Consider the following 20,211-nt stretch of genomic DNA (forward strand, 5'->3'; position numbering starts at 1 on the left):
ATTCAAGACTTCAAAGTGAAAAAAAGAAAATTAAGTTATATCTTAAAAATCAAATAAAATGTTTCTGTTTTTCATAAATTCAATGACAAGAGATTGTTGTGGTGAAGTGAAAAGAGCAGATGAGTTGAAGTCCAAAGACTTGGGTTCAGGTCCCAAGCTGGATCTTGGGTAATTTATCATTTCATTTCTGGAACCCTCATTTATAAAATGGATAAGGAAGTAATATAACACCAGGCTTCCCCGGGACAGTTGAGAGAATTACCTGAGATAATGTATGTGAAACATACCTTGTACTACACACATGTTATTTCAAATGATTTCAGTCTCTCCTCTGTGATCCCATAATACTCCTTACATATTTCCATTGGCTCTTACCATGATATTGTAATGATTTGTTATATGTAGGTGACTTGAGGGAGGGGACCACATTTTATTCATTTTTGTGTCTCCTTGGACAGTATTTGGCCACACAGCAAGTGTGCAAAAAATACTGGTTGAGAGAATGAATACATTGTTGTTTTGTTAAATGACTAATGACATTTTAAAAAACTAAAATATGCTTCAAATTCTGAACAAAGATAGCTTTCATTTTTGGAAAATTTCCTTTTGCCAATTGTAGTTTCTACACATAGGTCTTCACATGCTGCTCACAATGTTAGGCTTAAATTTGGTCTATCTAATGTACCTTTTAACTGTATTTTGGGGGCTAATATACCAATTCCAAAGTCCTTTTGAATATGAAGGGAAATATTAAAAATTCAAAAAGATCACTTTTGGTTTCCTATAATAACATTTAAGCTGGCAACATGTTCCAGGAACTTGGTTATTTTTTGATAAGTCATCTATTTTCTTTCATAAACAACAGTAAGCTGTAAAATAAACCAGTTTACGCTTGAGGTGGAGGAAAGAGAAACGTTGAAACCTAATTTAGCTTTCTCAATTAACAATGACGGTACTCTACAGGGAGGACACACAAGCACGTGGACGCTTACACGCACAGATGCACATACGAGTAGACATGCAGGGACAAATTTCAGAGCTTCGTCCTGCTGTCAGGATGGGAATTCACCAAGGCACTCTTGCAGCATCTCCAAATGAAATGCATGGGCACATCAGTAAGGGTCGAACATAGGGCATAAAAAGTGCAACGACTTGCTCTTCATTTGGCTCCTCTTTCACACCCAAGCTCATTGCACAAAGGTCCAACCATGACAGGGTGCTGAAAACTGGCAGCATTAAAAAAGAACCCAGAGTCACAGAATTATTTCATAAATATATGTAAGACTGAAGGAATGTGTGATGCTCCCGTTTGGTGCATCTCAAAGGTGGGTTAAAACCAACTTTGGAATGAATAGCTCTCAGAGATCTGAAAGCTTTCTAATACTGGGATTTTCAACTTTGTGATTTAACGACAACCCTGCTGTTGGCCTTTCCTGACCTGTTGTGAAGTAAATCAGGCAAACTAATGTGGGCTAACAAGTCTTTTTCACACTGTTCGATCACCCTGCCTCTCTTTTTCTCCGCAGACATGGCCTTTCTCCCACTCTGTCTGGCCATCCTCCTCAAAGCGCACAAAATGGCCACTGTAACCCTGCATTACTGTCATTAGATCACAGGTTAGTCAAGTGGAACTGGCTGGCCTTCCCAAAGGAGAGCTCTACTTCAAAAATCTGTCCATGTCAAATGAAGAAAAAAACCCCTGAGCAAGGGGTCACCCAGATCAATGATCAAAAGAAACGGAGAATGAAGCGGGGCGGGGGGGGGGGAAGCACACCCTCCTTTTTGTTAAACACACACACAGGTCTGATTTATTATAAGGAATAGAGATAACGATGAGGTTTTTCTCCTCATACACCTCGTTTTCATTTTATTTTATTAAGTAACTTGTTTCCATCAGGCCCTTCTGGTTGGTAAATTTGGGACTTTGGGAAAGTCCACAAGGAATCCTTAAAATTTCCCCCAAAAGAAAACACACTCCAGGAAATCCCGTTTTTAGGAGGGCTCTTAAATAGGTCCCAAAACATTGAAAAGCCATAAAAGTAATGCAAAGTAATCCACCTTTAAGGCTTAAGAAGATTCTATTTAAATCTGAAAGTAAGAATTGGTGCAACGAACACTCTAAAATAATCCGAGTAACCTCTTGGGCCTTCAAAGAGAGGAAACAACAAGACTGTCAGTCACATCCTGAGAACACACCAAGTGACACACTATAAAAAGCAGATTTCTGGGCTTCTGTGGTGCCTGCCAGAAACCTAGAGATCTGCAGGTAGGTCCACAGCTAGTGCAAGCAACTCCCTTATTTTTATGCTTTGGCAAAGCATAACATTCTACATTTGCTTTTGTATTTTTTTTTGTTTTAAAGACAAAGCTGCTAACTTAACAGTACTGCCAAACTGACATATTAAAAAATTAAGGCAGAATGATCTATCTGGAACATCATCAAGAACAAGCTTTAGTATCAAATTGTGCAAGGGAAAATCACCGAAAGATCTGATCTTTCTGGTTTCATCCCAACAAAAGAGGAAAGGATGTTTTATTAGCTTAACAATTAAAAAAAAAAGCAGTGTCTGACAAGAACTCTGTATATATGAAAGTAAAATAAATTAATTGCTTATAACTAATCTAACAAAAATTGTAAGGGTTGTATAAGGTCCTCATTGCTTCTTTGTTTTCCTTTCAGGTTTTGTTTTTGTTTCTTTTGTATTTGTAATTTATTCTTTGAGTACCCTCAAAAAGCATATAAATATTTGTGCCTAGATGGACTTTCTGTCTCATTTTTGTGTATCTGACGAGCATTGACGGGCCACTATACCAGACACAGTTATAAGTGCCATTTAATCCTCATAACATCGCCGTCCGGAGGAGGGGAAGGAGCAACGATTAATACTGACTGAGCGCTCTCTATGGGCTCAGTCTTCATTTAATCCTCACTGCTCGCTATGAGGTAAGTTCTAGGATTATCCCCATTTTACAGATGAGGAAACAGACTTAAAGTATTGAGTATTTGCCCAATATGACTCAGCTGGTCAACAGTAAGCAGGATTTAAATCCAGATTCTGACCTCAGAGTCTTACTGTTTGTCATCTCCTAATCCAAAATGCCAAGTTAAATACACCTCAAGTTAAACATGTGTATGTCCTCTGACCCAGTAATTCCAATTTTACATTATATACTTGAGAAATGCTTGCAAAAAACAAAAGGAAACACAAAGATAATCATCAACAACTTTGTTTATAATCTCAAAAACCTAGAAACAACCTAAAAGTTTATCAATAAGAGAATGAATGAATAAAAACTACGGCACAGTCATGCCCTGGAACACAGACTCACTTCTGAAGAACTGAGGGCAAAGGCCTTTAAACGCATGTTTAATGATTTGTTTCTTTAAAGAAAAGCTCTGAAACAAATATGGTAAAAATATTAATATTTGCTAAATCTGGGTGATGGGTGGATGAATTTTTCTGTTATATTATCTTCTGTACTTATCTGTATGTTTGAAATTTTCTTTTTCTTTTTTTAAATTTGTGGCTGCGTTGGGTCTTCGTTGCTGTGCGCGGGCTTTCTCTAGTTGCAGCGAGTGGGGGCTACTCTCCATTGTGGTGTGCGGGCTTCTCATTGCAGTGGCTTCTCTTTTTGTGGAGCACGGGCTCTAGGCATGCGGGCTTCAGTAGTTGTGGCACACGGGCTCAGTAGTTGTGGTGCATGGGCTTAGATGTTCCGCAGCATGTGGGATCTTCCCAGACCAGGGATCGAACCCACGTCCCCTGCATTGGCAGGTGGATTCTTAACCACTGTGCCACCAGGGAAGTCCCTGTTTGAAATTTTCATAATTTAAGTAATTTGAGTATGACTCCTTGGATACATATCTTCATACAATCAAATATATCTTTCTCGTGTAATCAGAATTGGAGTTTTGCTAATTTGACTTAATAAACTGCTTAAAACTCATGGTAATAATCTAGAGAATGAACTACTAAAATTAATTTTCTTGAAATAATTGTAACATTTTACTGCTATTATATGAGAAGTACTAGCTTTAATATAATTACGTTCATTAATGTATAGTTCATATTTCATTATGTTAAGCAAAATGCATTAGGTTGGTGTTTCTAACCTTTTGCTATTCAAAGTTTTATAATAATGTAGGCTGGGTGAAGACTGAGAGTTATAGATTAGAGTGGAACAGGGCTCATGAGGAGTAAAGAGAATACTTTTCACTGTATACTTTTTTGTATCCTCTTAAAAGTATATACTATGTGGTTTTATTAATTATTCAGATTATTAATTAAAATAGATTTTTAAAGATTATGTAATATTCCATGGAGATCCAAGTGAAAATGATAGACATACATTTTCTATAGGATGTTAGTCATATAATCTTAATTGACAGAGAATGGGTCAAGTAATCTTAACTACAATTCCTTATAAACTTGTCCATATTCGTGTTCAGACTGAGCCAGAGAAGAGCTGTTGTTCTAAAAATAATTTCAGTGAAAGTAAATCCAGGAATTACAGCCATATCCCTTGCTTAAACATCTTAAAGATATGACATTTTTAATAGCACACATTTTTCAGTTCAGCTTTACTACGGCTAAAGAACCATATGACAAAATCTTGACTCACTAGAATCCAAACAAGAACAAGTAAACAAGTACTAAAGGAATTACAATTTTTATATATTCCCTTTTTAACAGATGAAACTACAAAAACACAGATTTGTAGCTAGTGTTTTACCAAAAAAAGCAATGTCTAGAGCCTCGTATGGAGTTAGTGCAGATTCAACAAAATATTCTATACTTTGTGCATCAACACTGCTAGAACTAATGTTCTAAATAATTAAAGGGCATTGCCCATTGAGAATTATTACAGAAAGATGGTATTTCCCTAGGGCAGAAAACTGTGCTGATAAAGTTTAAAAGACAGAAAAAAAAAAAGACGGAGAGAGCTTTTTGTAAAGTGTAAAAGAGATAGCTATATTAATAAAAAATTTCTGTTAACTATAACAGGCTCAAGCAATCTAGTGACCTCATGTTAAAAGTCTGTTTTCCCTTTTCACCTAAAAAAAAATGAGCTTGTTTGCGTATTAATATAAAAATCATTAAAAGCTATTATTAAGAAAAAACAGAAAGATATCAAGACTTGAGCTTTAAAGAAAAAACATCAGGTCGAGATAAAGATATGGAAATTCGGTATCATTTTTTATTGCTCCAAACCTGCAGAAACAAGTTTTACACTTATGAATCTCTACCTACACACTGAAATAATTCAAATATTTAGACTTCACTTTCCAATAAGTTTGACAAGTACCATTTTAAATGAAACTATATTAGAACTGAGTAAAATGTAAATCTTTATATATAACAAGAAAGAAAGGTGTTCTTTCTTAAGAATTTATGTTTTTATGTTTTGGAAAATCGCGGCATTTGTCTGGGCATATGATCTGCTATTGCATAACAGTAATAACAATAATAACAGTATCAATGATACTACTTACTGCATATTGATTATACCTCTATCTCAAGATCTTTTTTGGTTTATTTTTTCAGGATCCCTCTAATGATTACTCAATCTTCTCCTCAACGCAGTGTGCTAGATCATGATGACAGAATATCTTTCTTTTATAGCACTGTTAACAATTGCAATCTTCAACCAGCTGTTCTCTAAGGATTCCCCTGCCAAGCTCTTATTTTCATTTCATTATTTCTTTGTTCTCCTGTCTAAGCTACACACAAGTTACCCAGATTTTCCACTCTGGCCCCTTTCAGTAAAGACTTCTTTTGGCTTGACAAATTATCAGTCATAACTACAGTCTAAAAATAAATAATATATTACAAATTCTCCATGTTAAAATTATATCATTCTATGCAACATCCAAATTATTTCACAGTTCATACATAGAACCTTCTTCCCATAAGGCTCAAGTGATTTTACTTATCACTTATGAAAACAATTCCAGTTATTTTATGGAGCTATTTACTGTCAAAACATTCTTTACAAGCATTCTTTTCAAGCTCCATAATCTTATTTCAGGTGTGGAATGAACTAAACTCAGTCAGTCTATACACACACTAATGAGTTCAGACACTTGAATATGTTTAATTGTAAGCCTAAATAAAACAAAATGAAATTCTACTTGAATCTTTTTCTTTACATACGAGTAGAAAACTTGTAGATGTTCTTTTTTTTAAATTTTTGGTCAAGGATTTATATGAAATTTGTATTTCAGAATTTCTAGTAATGAAGTTAAAGACCTTAATAGGCCCAGTCTGGAAGGAACTATGCAGTGCCTGCAAACGGAGATGCTAGTTTTATTCATTCGACTCTTGTAAGAACACCTTGTTGTTTGTACTGAAAGTCTGCACCTTACCTGCATTTGAACCACTAGATACCCCTTTTCTCAAGAAACGAATACTCAAAGTGGGTATGTGAACATTTAAATAAGAGAGTTGTGGCTGCATATGGAATTCTACATAAAGAGATATTACTAAAGAAAGAAAAAGAATGAGTCTAGACACCAGAGAACAAAAGGTAGAAGAGGTTCTATAGACAAATTACTCAGGTGCGGATGAGTTCTTTTCTACCAGAGCCCAGGCTCATTGGAAGAGTGGCCACTTCTAAGCACCATTCAGTCTATTGTCTGTACCATTGCCCACGTCTAGTTCATTGTTTTCATCAAAGGCACATGCAATTCATAGGTAAAGAAAAAAACTAAAGTGGCAAGGAGAAAATGCCTGTTTCTGAGCAGCAGAGTAGTCTATTCATCTCAACAGATGAAAGCAGGTATCTTTCATTACGTGTTTTTGTTCTTACAGGAGGAAGTCTAAAAATACATGATTTTCATATTTGTGCTACCACAGCCGAGCTTTTCAAAGTCACTGCCAGAAATGGACTGGTCTTCTTACCTGCTTTTCCCATGTTTTAAGTTAAGGATGTCTGCCTCATTATAAACCTTGCTGCTTCCCTAGACTTTCTGTAGTCTGGCTTCGCTGTGATTACTGGTCGAAACCTTTAATTACAGTATATAGTTTGTGCAGCTGCCTGGAAATTGGTCTCAGGGTCAGTGGCTCTTCCCGTTCCCCTCTTTCCATTCTTTTGAAGCAATATTGCTGAACTGGAGGCATTGTTCCAGCTTTTGGCTGTGCTCTGTCTGCTGCACACTATGAATAGCTTTGCAATCACTCTAGCAATTGGTTCTTCAAGTGCCTTTAGGTTGTCAATTGTAATTCATTGGCTCCAGGCACCTTTTCTCTTTTCATTCTCTTGAGGTCTTTTCTTATTTAATTTGCAATAATATTAGGGAATGTCTTCTTCAGACATGTCACTAATGTCTTTCTGATTATGAGGCTTGGTATACATGTGACTTTCATACATCTGCCTGTTAAAATGTTTCACTACTTCCCTTATGTCTGATATGGGATGACAATCTTTGCAGTACCTTGCAAGGAATTTAGCTTAATCTTGAAGTCTTCTTTATAAAGAATAATCTAAAGAATCGCTGTAAAATACTCTCACTGGAGTTAATTTATGTAATTAGTTGTTATTTTTGTAACTTCCCAAAGGCGTAATTTTTCATTTTTGTAATAAGAATTAAGCTCTCATATTTTCTTCCTAGAATCGTGCTCTATTTTTTTAGTACATACAAATTATAAATTTGAGCTCTTATACAACTGAGAAATAGTTAAGAAATAAAGGGTTCTGACTATTTAGAAATCAATGCCTATGTTTTTAGACCCTTTTCAGAAAACCTATCCTCAGACATCTCTTGAGAGATTATATAAAGAAAATATTCAAACTATTCAAAATGAGTTCTGATGGTTCTGCACTAGAGGAAGTTTATTTTTCTTTAGAGAAGAGAATAAACAAACATATCTCTTGATCTATTTAGGAAACAAACAAACAAAAAACCTTTAGTGTATTAAGTCTCAAATCCTTAGTTCTGGATAAGACCCAGCAGATTAACCCCTCTCATTAGTTGCAGCCATCTCAGAGTAACCAAAGGTATTTTTAGGCAGACACTATGTAATAATAATAATGATAATAATTATCATAATGATAATAACTAACACTTATTGTGCTTTTTATCTTCAAAGCACCTTACTGGCATTAACTATGAGTCTATTTTGAAATAAATTTAACTCGACAAATGTTTTATTAACTTTGTAAGCTCTGGAATGTGTAGTAACTGAGTTTCTTTGCAAATGAAATAAATAAATAAAACTAAGAACCAAGGAAATGATTCTGGAAACTTTTGCCTCAGAATCATTTGTTGCCTTTGCTGAATGAGAGTTAATCAAATACTTATTTTTACAAACTACAAAATTGAAATACAGATATAAAGGGTGAAGTTCACCAGTACAACCAATCAAATACATATTGCTTCAAATAACGAAGAATTAAAATAATATTGTTTGGATAAAATCAAACTCTAACTGTATTAGTTATGGTTCATTATTGTAAAATATTTATAGAAGAAAAACTGTTAAATGTAAGAATTTTAAAAATCCTTCTAAGTTTCACAAATGTAACAAATACTTTTATTAATTTACACAGCTAAATTTGTTTTTATTAACTTGAATACATTGCTTTAAAATCATCTCAATTATGTTCCCATAGAGTTTCACCATGTATCATACCAGCCTCCACATGAGAAATATAAACAGTAAAAGACAGTTTGTGATGCTAGCAAGTGAACTAAGCTCTATGTGGTTAAAAGACAGGCAATTAACAAAAACATATTAAAATAATATTATTCAGGCAGGATGTCCTCACTTTTTATGAGGGACTTGGGAAGAAAACAGTAACCTGTTGTAAGCAAAGTCCTCAAGTGAACAAATATAAATACATAAAAAGACATTAAAACAAACTTTTGTAAATATGGTAGTTAACAGATTGAAGCTTTTAAACACTATTAACATGGTTGGAGTGGTGAGGTTTCATAGAAGATGTGGCTCGTGAGCAATATTCAAAGGTCAGGGTTTGATGCAGAGGAAAAGGAAAATTTTTATATTCAAGGATGGAAATAGATGACTCATACTGAGTAAAAGGAGAGTAGGGAAATCTAGACAAAGCTGATGGCATTAAGCCAACAGGGAAGCACATACAGAAAGACTCAGAGGTAGTGCTCATTCAAACAACATATAGTGAGCACAGAGACATAAACCAACAAGAACTCCTGTCCGGCAAGTAGCTTGCAATCTTGAAGGGTAGACAGAAAAGTTAATAGGCAATTAATTCTAATCTTTATGATTAGGATAAGACCAGGATGCCTTGGGAAGTCACAAGGAGGGCATCTATCTCAGTCATTGGTATCCAGGAAAACTTGTTGCGAAACATAAGCTTTAGGTGGTTTTCCTACGGCAACAGGAATAGTGAGTAGATGAAATGACAGAGAAAAGAAAAGGGAATTCAATTCTCAAGCACATTAACCTGTTAAATCTGTGGTGTTTCATTTGCTTCTAGCAGGAATTAGAAGATAACACTGATTTTTAATATGGGTATTGTGAAAAACAGAAAGGAAGTCTGTTCTTTCTGGTCTGTGTTGGGGGATAGGAAGGAAGGGAGGAAGGGAGGAGATGTGGGAATGTAAGCAACCAGGGAATTCTGAAAAGTACTACAGGTGAGAGAGCTGGACACTAAACTGTCTGGAGGAGGAAAGGAAGAATTGGAAGAAGTTCCAAAACTTGCCAGCTTTACAGAAAATGAAGATATGCATGTGACTGAATAAAGGAAGAAAGTGGAAAGAAATGGGGGTTTTATAAAAGAACATAATGAATTCGTTTTGCATATACACTTTATATTTTCAAATGTATTACTTTGTTATCCCACCTAAACAATTTTCTTGATAGAAGGGACCTTTCTTATGTAACATATTTGTTAATGGGAATTTCTTTAGTTTTCAGTGGGCAGGGCATATTCTCATCATATTGCCTGGTGGATGCAAGAAACACAGGTATACAGGGCTCCCTAGAATGGTGAGATCAAGATGACTAGATTTAGAATCAATGAAATCAAATATGCAAATTAATTTTTTTTCAAGGAATGCATATAAAAAGAAAAAACACATCAAAATACAAAAAGGGATTTCTTGGTGGCACAGTGGTTAAGAATCTGCCTGCCAATGCAGGAGACATGGGTTCGAGCCCTGGTCCAGGAAGATCCCACATGCCGCAGAGCAACTAAGCCCGTGTACCACAACTATCGAGCCCGTACTCTAGGGCCCACGAGCCACAACTACTGAGCTCACGTGCCACAACTACTGAAGCCCACGCACCTAGAGCCCATGCTCCGCAACAAGAGATGCCACTGCAATGAGAAGCCCACGCACCACAACGAAGAGTAGCCTCCGCTCACCTCAACTAGAGAGAGCCAGCACGTAGCAACGAAGACCCAACGCAGCCATAAATAAATAAACAAACAAACAAATAAGTAAATAAATAAATTTATTTTTTTAATTACAATAAATAAAATATTCTGGCTGTTTCAAGTAGTCTCTAAAAGTTGCTCTATAATAATGACACTTTTGTAATTAACTACTGAAATGATTGCGATTTCAGCTTCTCTTGCAAGTGAGTAAACAGTTTCAAGAGATCACTGAGTCATTCAATGGAAAACTAACTTCCAAACGCTCTCATTGTTTCCCCAAGATTAAACTGTAACAGAATGGAGTACATCTGTAAGGAATGGACAAAAAATAAGTTGTATCTCTTATATCACTTTAGGATAAGTGTACATCCTATAAGGGAGTTTTCAAACTGCTCACACAATGGGTATGTACACTGTTCATACCTATTTCAATACTGAAATCGAATCAGTATTCTAAAATGCTGCCAAGAAGCAGGTCAAGATATTTGGAAGACTCTTAAGATTTAAACTATACGACACTTTACAATGACTATACCACACACGCGCACAAACACACTCATTTCTCTCCATATACAGAAAGTAATATTAAATTACGCTGAGATTTTATGTGATTTAAACACTGCTTTGCACTTCTAATAAAAGATTTGTCATGTAAAATCAGAGATGATATTCATTACTTCATAGAACTACCAGAAAAGAACAGCTCTCCTGTCAAGCAGTGTAAATATAGAAATTTTAAACTAGTGGATTATTTACAGACAAACAGTGTCCAAAAATTTCAATCTTGCAAAACTCTCTCTGGCCCTTTGTAGGAAAGGGGAAAAGTACACGACGTAGAAATAATTATCTATAAACAAGAAGTAATTGTATTTAAATGTACTAGTTAAACAACATAAAACATATATTAGCACTCTCTTCCAGAAAATGTCTAGACTAAGAAGTGAGAACTAGATAAACTATTCATGACATGGTGAATACTGAAAGTACTATTCAAAAAACATGAATATTGATAATCAAAACAAAACATGGTCTAAAAAAGTAATGTTTATATCATGACAGAAATACAAATACTCTTCTATTCTTCTCAAATAGAACACCAATTCTACGTACATCACAATAACGAACTAAATTACAATTGAGCAACAACTGAGAAATGCCTGATTACAAATCTCAACTTTAATGCTGACATCCTAATTTACAAGCTGGATTTTCCTATGCTACAATGAATGAGCCATGGAACCAAATAGTGTCATCTGACCTTATAATTCTACTTCAAAATTCTGTTTCACAGTTTTCATCCTTTTTTACATTTTTTAAATTGAAGTACAGTTGATTTACAATGTTGTGTTAGCTTTCATATTCCTTAATATTGGCTTTAATATAAAATATTCAAGTTAACTCAATATTTTTGATGTATTATTTCTGAAAAAGTTAAATACTTTTGGATTAAGGAGATGAATGAATATCAAATCAGATTAGATTGCTGAAAGGATAAACTATTTCTTTCATGTTGACAAAATGTGTTATTTTCTAAGACATGGTAATGCCCAATAAAATGAGAATAAGATTTGAAAAAGCTAGGAGGTAAAAGAATCGCAATCAGCAACTGTGTCGAGGGAAAACAGGATTACTTTTATTGGCTACTCTATCAACTTAACTTCTCATAAAATCCTCCTGATCTATTAAATAACTTCAGAACTGAAGTATGCTCTCCTATGGGAGCTGTAAAACAAATTAGATACAATTACAATTCAATACAAATAAAAAACCAATCTATTTACCCTTAAGAGGATTCTCGTTTTAGAAAGCTTTATCATTTATATTAGACCAGAATTTTCCCTAATGAATCAAGTGGGTCACTTGACATAATTATAGATTTTCATATTATGTTTTCTACAGAGGAAAATAGTTGATATGAGTAAATTCTGGAAAACTGTGGTAACTACACCTCCCTAAAGTGAATACAACAAACATCTGTTGCAAGAACTGCTTGGCTTTCAGACAGTATGTAAAGGGTGTTCTTTTTCCCAGTGTTCTGTTATTACAAAAAAAAAAAAAAAAGCTTATTTGTTAAAAAAAACATGTTTCTACTATTGAGTCTCAAGGCATAAAATCTTAAAATTCTGGTAAGTTAAACACAGGTCATTGCCAGGTAGGTATATCACAGAAAGGGAAACTATGCAATGCACAAGACTCCACTTGCTTTCTAAAAGGGCAACAAAATAATTGGGCATGTTGCCCTCTGTCAGTGGGTTACATAGCAATTTTAACCATTGTTCCTATCTTAACTTACTTCTCAACACAAACCTAGCAAAACTCACATCATAGAGGAGGGAACTAAATACGTAACTTCCTGATGATTTTCATCCTCTGTTGGAATCCAAGTGATAATTCAGCTTTCTCCTTTGGATTTCACCGGCTCCTACCAGCTTCTAAGCTCAGTGGTAACCTGATATCCTCATTAAATGATAAATGAATTCTTAAAGTTTTACTCCAGTGACAGGATAAATAATTGCAAAATTTCTGCATAATGCATTAAGCACAAAATGTAATAATTTCAATGGGAGGAGGGGAAGAATCAACAAGCCTCTATGCCTCGTCTTTTCTTAACTGCATCAAAGAATTGTTCTGTGCTTCTTGGTAAACTGAATGCATTTTCCCTGATTCTGAAAGAACAGAATTTTACCTACAATTCACAGGTATTCTGCAGAGTAAAACACCATCTTTTTAGTATTTGGAAATTCCACAAAGTGTACACAAATGAGCAGGTACAAATGAATAAAAATGTTTATAAGCAACAGAGCAGCGCACAGCACGTAATAATACCTTTAGGATCAGGAAAGAAAGTAATAAACAGATGACGACTTCTCAACATATTTCAAGTAACACGTAACTTTGCTCACTTCTCAATCTTCTATCTCCTCTTCTACTCGTGCCTACTCCCAACCATTCTGAGGTTACTATTTTAAAAAAGTTTAAGATTCCATTTTTAGGCTAACAATAAGGTATAAACATTCCTAGGAGTACTGCAGCAAAGCATCATAATAACTACACTGAGAAACCTCTGCTGTTCAAGGAATGGGGAAAATAGGAAGCTTCCATTTCTTTCTCTCCCAAATCCAAAGTAAGTTTAAGTACTTCATTATGTTTCGATAAGTTCAAGATCTACAACGGAATTTGTTCATGGTTTCAATTAGGGCAGTCTAAAATGTTAACATGCACCTGGCCTAGTACGTGTTTATATAATCATAGGGAAAATGCTTTACATAGAGCAGTCCTCAAAATGGTATTTGCAAATTCCATCACAAGTCAAAATTTTGAGGAAAGTTCATTTAAAATGGATATGAGTAAAAAGGAAAAGTCAAAGTCACAAATGTTCCAGTATATACAAGTTTAGAATAATTTTCAAAGTGTATCTATGATTACTCTACATTCACAACTTCTTCTTACTAAAAGATGAATCACAAAAAGATAGTTGCCCTTTTCCTAGGAGAGACAGCCAGCCAACACCCACATGGCACACTCCAAAGCAATCAATTGTTAAAAGCTTCCTTTACTCAATGTAGCAGTCTTTAATTCCTACGGAGGATTACCATGGGTCGTATATTAGGTTTAAAGAACACATTAGTTTCTTTTTTTGATGTCTATGGAAACATATAAAAAGTTTCTTAAATTAAAAAGCAAAAAAAAAAAAATTATATTTTCCACAATGAATCTCAGAATACTAATGCATTTTCAGCAAAACACCTTATAAACATAAACTAATCTAACATTCATAACTACCCATCATTATACACTATTATATCCACTTTACAGACAGAAAAACTGGTGCTAAGAAGTTAAAAGATGTACCTGAGGTCTTAAGAAGAGATCAGGAAGGCACCCAATTACAACGCTGAAGATCTGCACATTGATGACTGTCTAAATAGATTTGTATTACTCTCTTTATCTTAATCACTTAATGTTATCCATAAGGTATTTCACAAAATCTACAAAGGAAAAAGGTGCTAACTACTTAATTCTGAGTGAGGCAACGAAATATACACATAAGCTCTAAAGCTCTATTTAATAAGAAATCCTTGCCTTCTTTACTACTTTTCTAAAATAAATGACAATTCTCTAGATACAGTACCTCCTACACTTCAAATTAATCCCACTCACTCCTCATTTAAAAAAAATCACATTATTCCCATTTTACAGGTGAGAAGACAGGCACAGGGACAAAGCTATTTGCCCATGGGTCCCACACAAAGTGGGAGAGAGTCTGGAGTTAGAACATGTTATGTCCTGGGCTCCTCAGCCATTTTCAGACTAAAGGGCAATGTGGTTTCTATTATTCCAAAGTCACTAAAAGAAGCACACAAGCTATCTACCTTACTTTTGGTAGTGTATATATATCCATGACTCTCTCTTGCTTTGTCACAACTTTGTCACTACCAAACGTAAGGTAGATAGCTAATGGGAAGAAGTCGCATAGCACAGGGAGATCAGCTTGGTGCTCTGTGACTACCTAGAGGGGTGGGATAGGGAGGGTGGGAGGGAGGGAGACGCAAGAGGGAAGAGATATGGGAACATATGTATATGTATAACTGATTCACTTTGTTATAAAGCAGAAACTAACACACCATTGTAAAGCAATTATACTCCAATAAAGATGTAAAAAAAAAAAAAAAGAAGCACACAATTTGTGAAGGGGGGGTGCGTGGGGGAAGTAATGGAACATATCCTGAAAGTTACAGGTGTAAAGGAATACATCAAAAGTTTTGATTTCACTATTCTTAAGGTTAACATTCACTATAATTTAAGTTTTGAAAGCTATTCACATATCTTATTACTTTAGTACCATGAATCAGAAACTCTGCTGAGACACTGATTATCTGCCCAGAATTAGTCTCATGCTTTTATAGGAAAGATACAAGCTAAGAAATGAAATTAAATATGGAAGATAAAGAATGGGTCCATACTAAAAGGTATTTGCTGGCATGGAACTTGCAAGATAAGACATCACTTTTCAGCCTGGCTGATTACAGAATAGGACCCATTGCTTCTCGTCCACAGTGAGCATTTCAGAGAGACAAGAACACGACATTTGAGGGCAAGTGATGCATGGTAACACGCACGACGCATTCCTTGAAAAGAAGAATGAACTAAGTAAGCTGTCGAGGTTAAAAAAAAAAAAGTTAAATGACCAGGCCTTTAGCCCTTTAAAATAGATGAGAAATATATTCCTAGAAATCCTTTAACTTTTGCTAAACAGTTAAAAAAAAAAAATCTATGGTCTCCAAGTGGGGTTATGGGTGTGAATAATAATTTTTATCAGATTGATATAGGCTTTCTGTTTTCTAAAAAAACTTAGGTTTCATGTTGCAAAACAGTATAACCAGCATCTCTCCAATTACAGGAATCTTTTCAGACTCCAACATGGCAGCAAAAGTCAACAAACAAGACAGACAAAGAGCTGTTGCCTTAATGAGACATACCTCTTGTACTGATCGAGCGGCTGGCTTGTCTTGATGATTGGCCAATATTAAAAACGGTAAAGTGCATAACTGTGGGTGCTGAAGAGCTGAGTGCAGTTCATTTCTAGCAGTCTCTAAATCATCTTCTGAAGAGGCACTGTCTAATACAAATATTACCCCTTGAGATCCTTGGTAGTAGCGGCTCCAGTATTTCCGGATATTATCAGCCCCTGTCAAAAACAAAACAAATTCTCTTTTTAAAAACAGCTTTCAGCAACTGAAAAAAGTTCCCAACAGTAATTTCCTATTGGAAACCAATGCGGCTTTAAAAATTAAGTGTGGGGCTTCCCTGGTGGCGCAGTGGTTGAGAGTCCGCCTGCCGATGCAGGGGACACGGGTTTGTGCCCTGGTCCGGGAAGATCCCACATGCCGCGGAGCGGCTGGGCCCGTGAGCCATGGCCGCTGAGCCTGCGCATCCGGAGCCTGTGCTCCACAAGGAGAGAGGCCACAACAGTGAGAGGCCCGCCTACCGCAAAAACAAAACAAAACAACAACAAAAAAATTAAGTGCGGAGATCACAGATGATGAGAACAAAGGCATTAGAGCCAATGGGTGGATATGGCCTTGAAGGAGAACACTAAAGTTTAAGAGTCATTCTTCATGCCTTTCTTATCAAAATATGGAAGAAAGAATCAGGATAAGTACTTCTTAGACTTAAACACAAAAGAATGTTTTCAGATTTTGCTTAATAGTCCTGAAAAAACTACCCTCTCTACAGACTGAGTTTGAGCCTAACTCAGGGAGCAGAATAACCAAGCTGTTCACCAAGGGTTCTCTCCATACCATTAACATTATCTTGTTGACATTTTCTGAGAACTGCTTACACTGATCAGGCCAGCCTTGTTTAATTTATCCAGAAAGTTAAAACTATTAGCACAATACCTTTATGTGTCAAAGTGCTAAAGTCTGTAATGATGTGCAATCTTGGCCTTTGGTACATCTGCATAACACCATTTGGCAATGAGCACACCTCATGGCCTCAGTCTGATGGGATGTTCATAGAAAAAGATACTGAGATGCTCTTCAGCCAGGGCCAAGTCTTATTCCTTGTCATATTTCCAATATCTAGCATAATGTACAACTCAAAGTTTGATACAGGAATGAGGAAAATGAGGGAAGGAGGAAATGAAATTATACACTAATTAGGCTTCCAACTCTGAGGAAACTGGGGCCAAGAGAGGTGAAGTGACTAAGCTCCATTCATGTGTACAGCAAATCACAAACTTGAGATCTGTGTCTGAGTTAGTAGGCAACTTGCCCAGGGAGGGCATGGGTATTTCCCATCACATCATGATGAATACTTCCTTTTCTCTGATTCATGAATAGCATGGGCAATTTTTGTGCATATGTGTGTATTGCGGGGGGGGGGGGGGAACTTATATAACCAATACAAGTTATTGGTTACATAACAAAAATTAGATATCAAGGAATTTCACCAATTTAGGGCATATAATCAAGTTCTGGCCACTCAATAACTATATTTTAGGCATCTCTTGAACATCTAGCTCCTGTGGTGGATATACTGTGCTGAGTGTTAGGGATTCAGAGTAGAGACTGGAGTTGGTGTGCCAATTGTGTGTCTCTTCCCAACACTGTTCAGTGACATCATTTTGGTAGCTTGAAAATGGACAGGGTAGGAGTATTTTTCACCAAGAAAAATCAGCAAAAGCTATCTGTCAGGTCTTTTCTTCCCCTGGAGAGCCAATATACCACTAGATGACACTGAGAAGCTCATGTTTTTTCTGGGAGAAATAGAATAAAAAACAAAGATTATAATAAAGAGTAATAAAGCACTGTGATAAAGGAACTTATTAGGGTTCTCTGGGAACAAGGGATGAGACATCTTATCCAGACTGGGCAAGTCTCTTACAAGAGTAATATAAACCAAACAACTACCATTTATTAAGAACTTCTACATTCCAGGCACAGAGCTAAGTATTTTCAAAAAAAAAAATAGCTCATACAATTCTTACAACAATCCTAAGAGGAAGCTGTAATTGACTCAGGCTTTGAAACTTATTTTGAGACGCTAAAATCTGGGGTATTCATCAAAATACTATGAGAAATAACCAGGGACATAATAAGAACAAGGGCATTTGATGTTGAGCAACCGAAAATATGTAAAGACAGGGGATATGAGCGGGGTTAATGCCTATCAGGCAGGGTCCAACCAAGAAAACAAAACAAAGAGAGGAAATTTATGCCAGGGATTATTTAATATAGGGAATTAGTTGCATAAGTGATGGTGGAACTAAGAAAACAATAGGGGCACTGAAATTAGCAACATTAGGTCAGGTACCCTACATGCAGAGCCTGAGACGGCATTTCTTAAACACCTGAGTATAGACAGAGTGCTGTCAGGAGAAACAAGAGTGAAAGAAGCAAGCCAGAATGGGGGAAGGAGCTCCACGAAGATATGGTTTCAGAAATCTAGCCTCAGTCTGATCCAATGAGCAGTTCTAGAATGTGGACTGAACCACGGAATTTGCCCCATCCAAAAGGCAAGGGGGCTGGGCTGTTACACCCCTGAACAGTCATTGGCTCTGAGCCACCCCTGGGGAACAGGAGAGGGGGCTGGGGCATGATCTCATAATCTCCCCAACATACTTGGTTGAGGCAATTACTGTCAGCCAAGGGCAGGCCTCTGGAGAAGGGTACAGGTGTGAGTCATTAGCAGCCAATACCCGCAGCAGCTGGGAGATGGATGCACTGGCCCAGTAAAGGAGATCTGGGTAGGGTACCAACAACATCTGCTACAGGCTACATCCAGACATTATCCATATGGGAGAGAAACATCCATAAGCTTGAAGAACAAAAGTAGGGACAGTGTTACCTGGTGGTAAATGTTTAAAATAACAAAAATGCTGTGCGCACATGTATCCATACACAAGCTTTTTATACATTTGACCTACATAAAGGACGTGTAGCACACAATTTTCACATAATAAGAATAGATGCAACATGCTTTATCATAAATTCTATAGACCTCATTAGTGCTCACAGAATGCTTTCACTGATTTCGCCAAACTTCTGTATCTATAGCCAACCAGCAGTTGAGGTTGACCAACTCCAGTTCTGAAATAAATGTTGGTTGTGCTAAGTGTTTACATGTATTAAGTCACTGGCCCATGACAGTCTTATGAGGTAGGTACTTTTATCACTCTCATTTTATCAATAAGGAAATCAAGACACAAAACAATTACATAATGTGTCCAAGGCTAAGCAACTAGGAATATATTTAGGTCTACTGTGATTGAAATACAAGGATCATTGACCAGAAAGGTGACAAAGCTAAATAAAGAACTCTACTACCACATAAGCCAAGAGGGGGAAAAAGGGAACCTGTTAGAATAAAAGGTACCTAAGTGCTTATATATATTAATGCTTAGAGTGGGAACCTATCCAAGAACATTTCCCAACCAATTAATTCAATGAATAGTATTACTGTCTATTCTATACAAGTCACTGAGCTAGGACCAACAAGAAGTATTTAGAAAGCCATTATTCTTCTCAGCTCAAACCCTCAAAGCCTGTAAAGTAATGCTGATTACAATGAGGTCTGCAAATGTATGAGAGGAAAAAAACATGGCCATAGCATTGGAGGGTATCCAGGGAGTGAAGTATAGGAGAAGAATACTAGATGCATGATTTAATGGAACTTGTTCACTGGAAATATGTGGGACATACTGGAAATCCAACTTGTGAAGTCATCTTTCAACAAGAAACTATTTTCACCTGTCACATTTAGGAGCCCATAAGGAACCCAGTGAGATGAAATGACAGTCCCAGGACTGTGTTGGTGGATGAAACAAACCCAAATACCATAACTTTTTAAAATGCTCTGTATATGACATAATATATGAATGTTATTAATATTGCAAAGACCCTTTTCTTTAATCTCCTGCTACCCAGTCATCTGCCCAATCTTAGCATTTCTGACTTTCATCACAAGCAGTGAGCTTGGAATTGTAAGTTTCAGTTCAGCCTCCCACACAACAGCGTTAGTGAGTAGCAGCCTCAACCCAGATCAGGGCCGAGGAAACCAGGAACAGGGTGGTGGTGGTGGGATACAGCTGTTCAGTCCAGCTGAGTGGGCCTTAAGTTCACTCACCAACTTCAAATGAGAAATGGATGTGTCATCCACCCAGCTGCCAGGTGCTTTGAGAAGTGAGCCTAACTGGGGAAATTCGGAACACCTGTTTGATTGCCCACATCCCAGCATTCCTAACCTACAAACCAAATCCACACAGGGTAACACACACAGGACAGCACATCTAACAGTAGTCTGAGCCTGCTCTTATTCTAATGACTGGCAATTGTGTGCTCTGTG

General features: G+C 36.4%; 1 protein-coding gene across 2 annotated transcripts in view; it reads right to left on the bottom strand.

Moving 5' to 3' along the window:
• ARL15 (ADP ribosylation factor like GTPase 15) overlaps window positions 1-20,211 on the bottom strand; it is a 415,759-nt gene that overhangs the window by 206,207 nt on the left and 189,341 nt on the right. For both annotated transcript variants that reach the window (XM_067730670.1, XM_067730669.1), the window contains one exon: window positions 15,843-16,051. In XM_067730670.1, the coding sequence (XP_067586771.1) occupies window positions 15,843-16,051 (209 nt within the window). The remainder of the gene's footprint in view (window positions 1-15,842; window positions 16,052-20,211) is intronic.

The sequence above is a fragment of the Pseudorca crassidens genome, chromosome 3 (assembly GCF_039906515.1).
Source record: "Pseudorca crassidens isolate mPseCra1 chromosome 3, mPseCra1.hap1, whole genome shotgun sequence".
NCBI lineage: Eukaryota > Metazoa > Chordata > Mammalia > Artiodactyla > Delphinidae > Pseudorca > Pseudorca crassidens.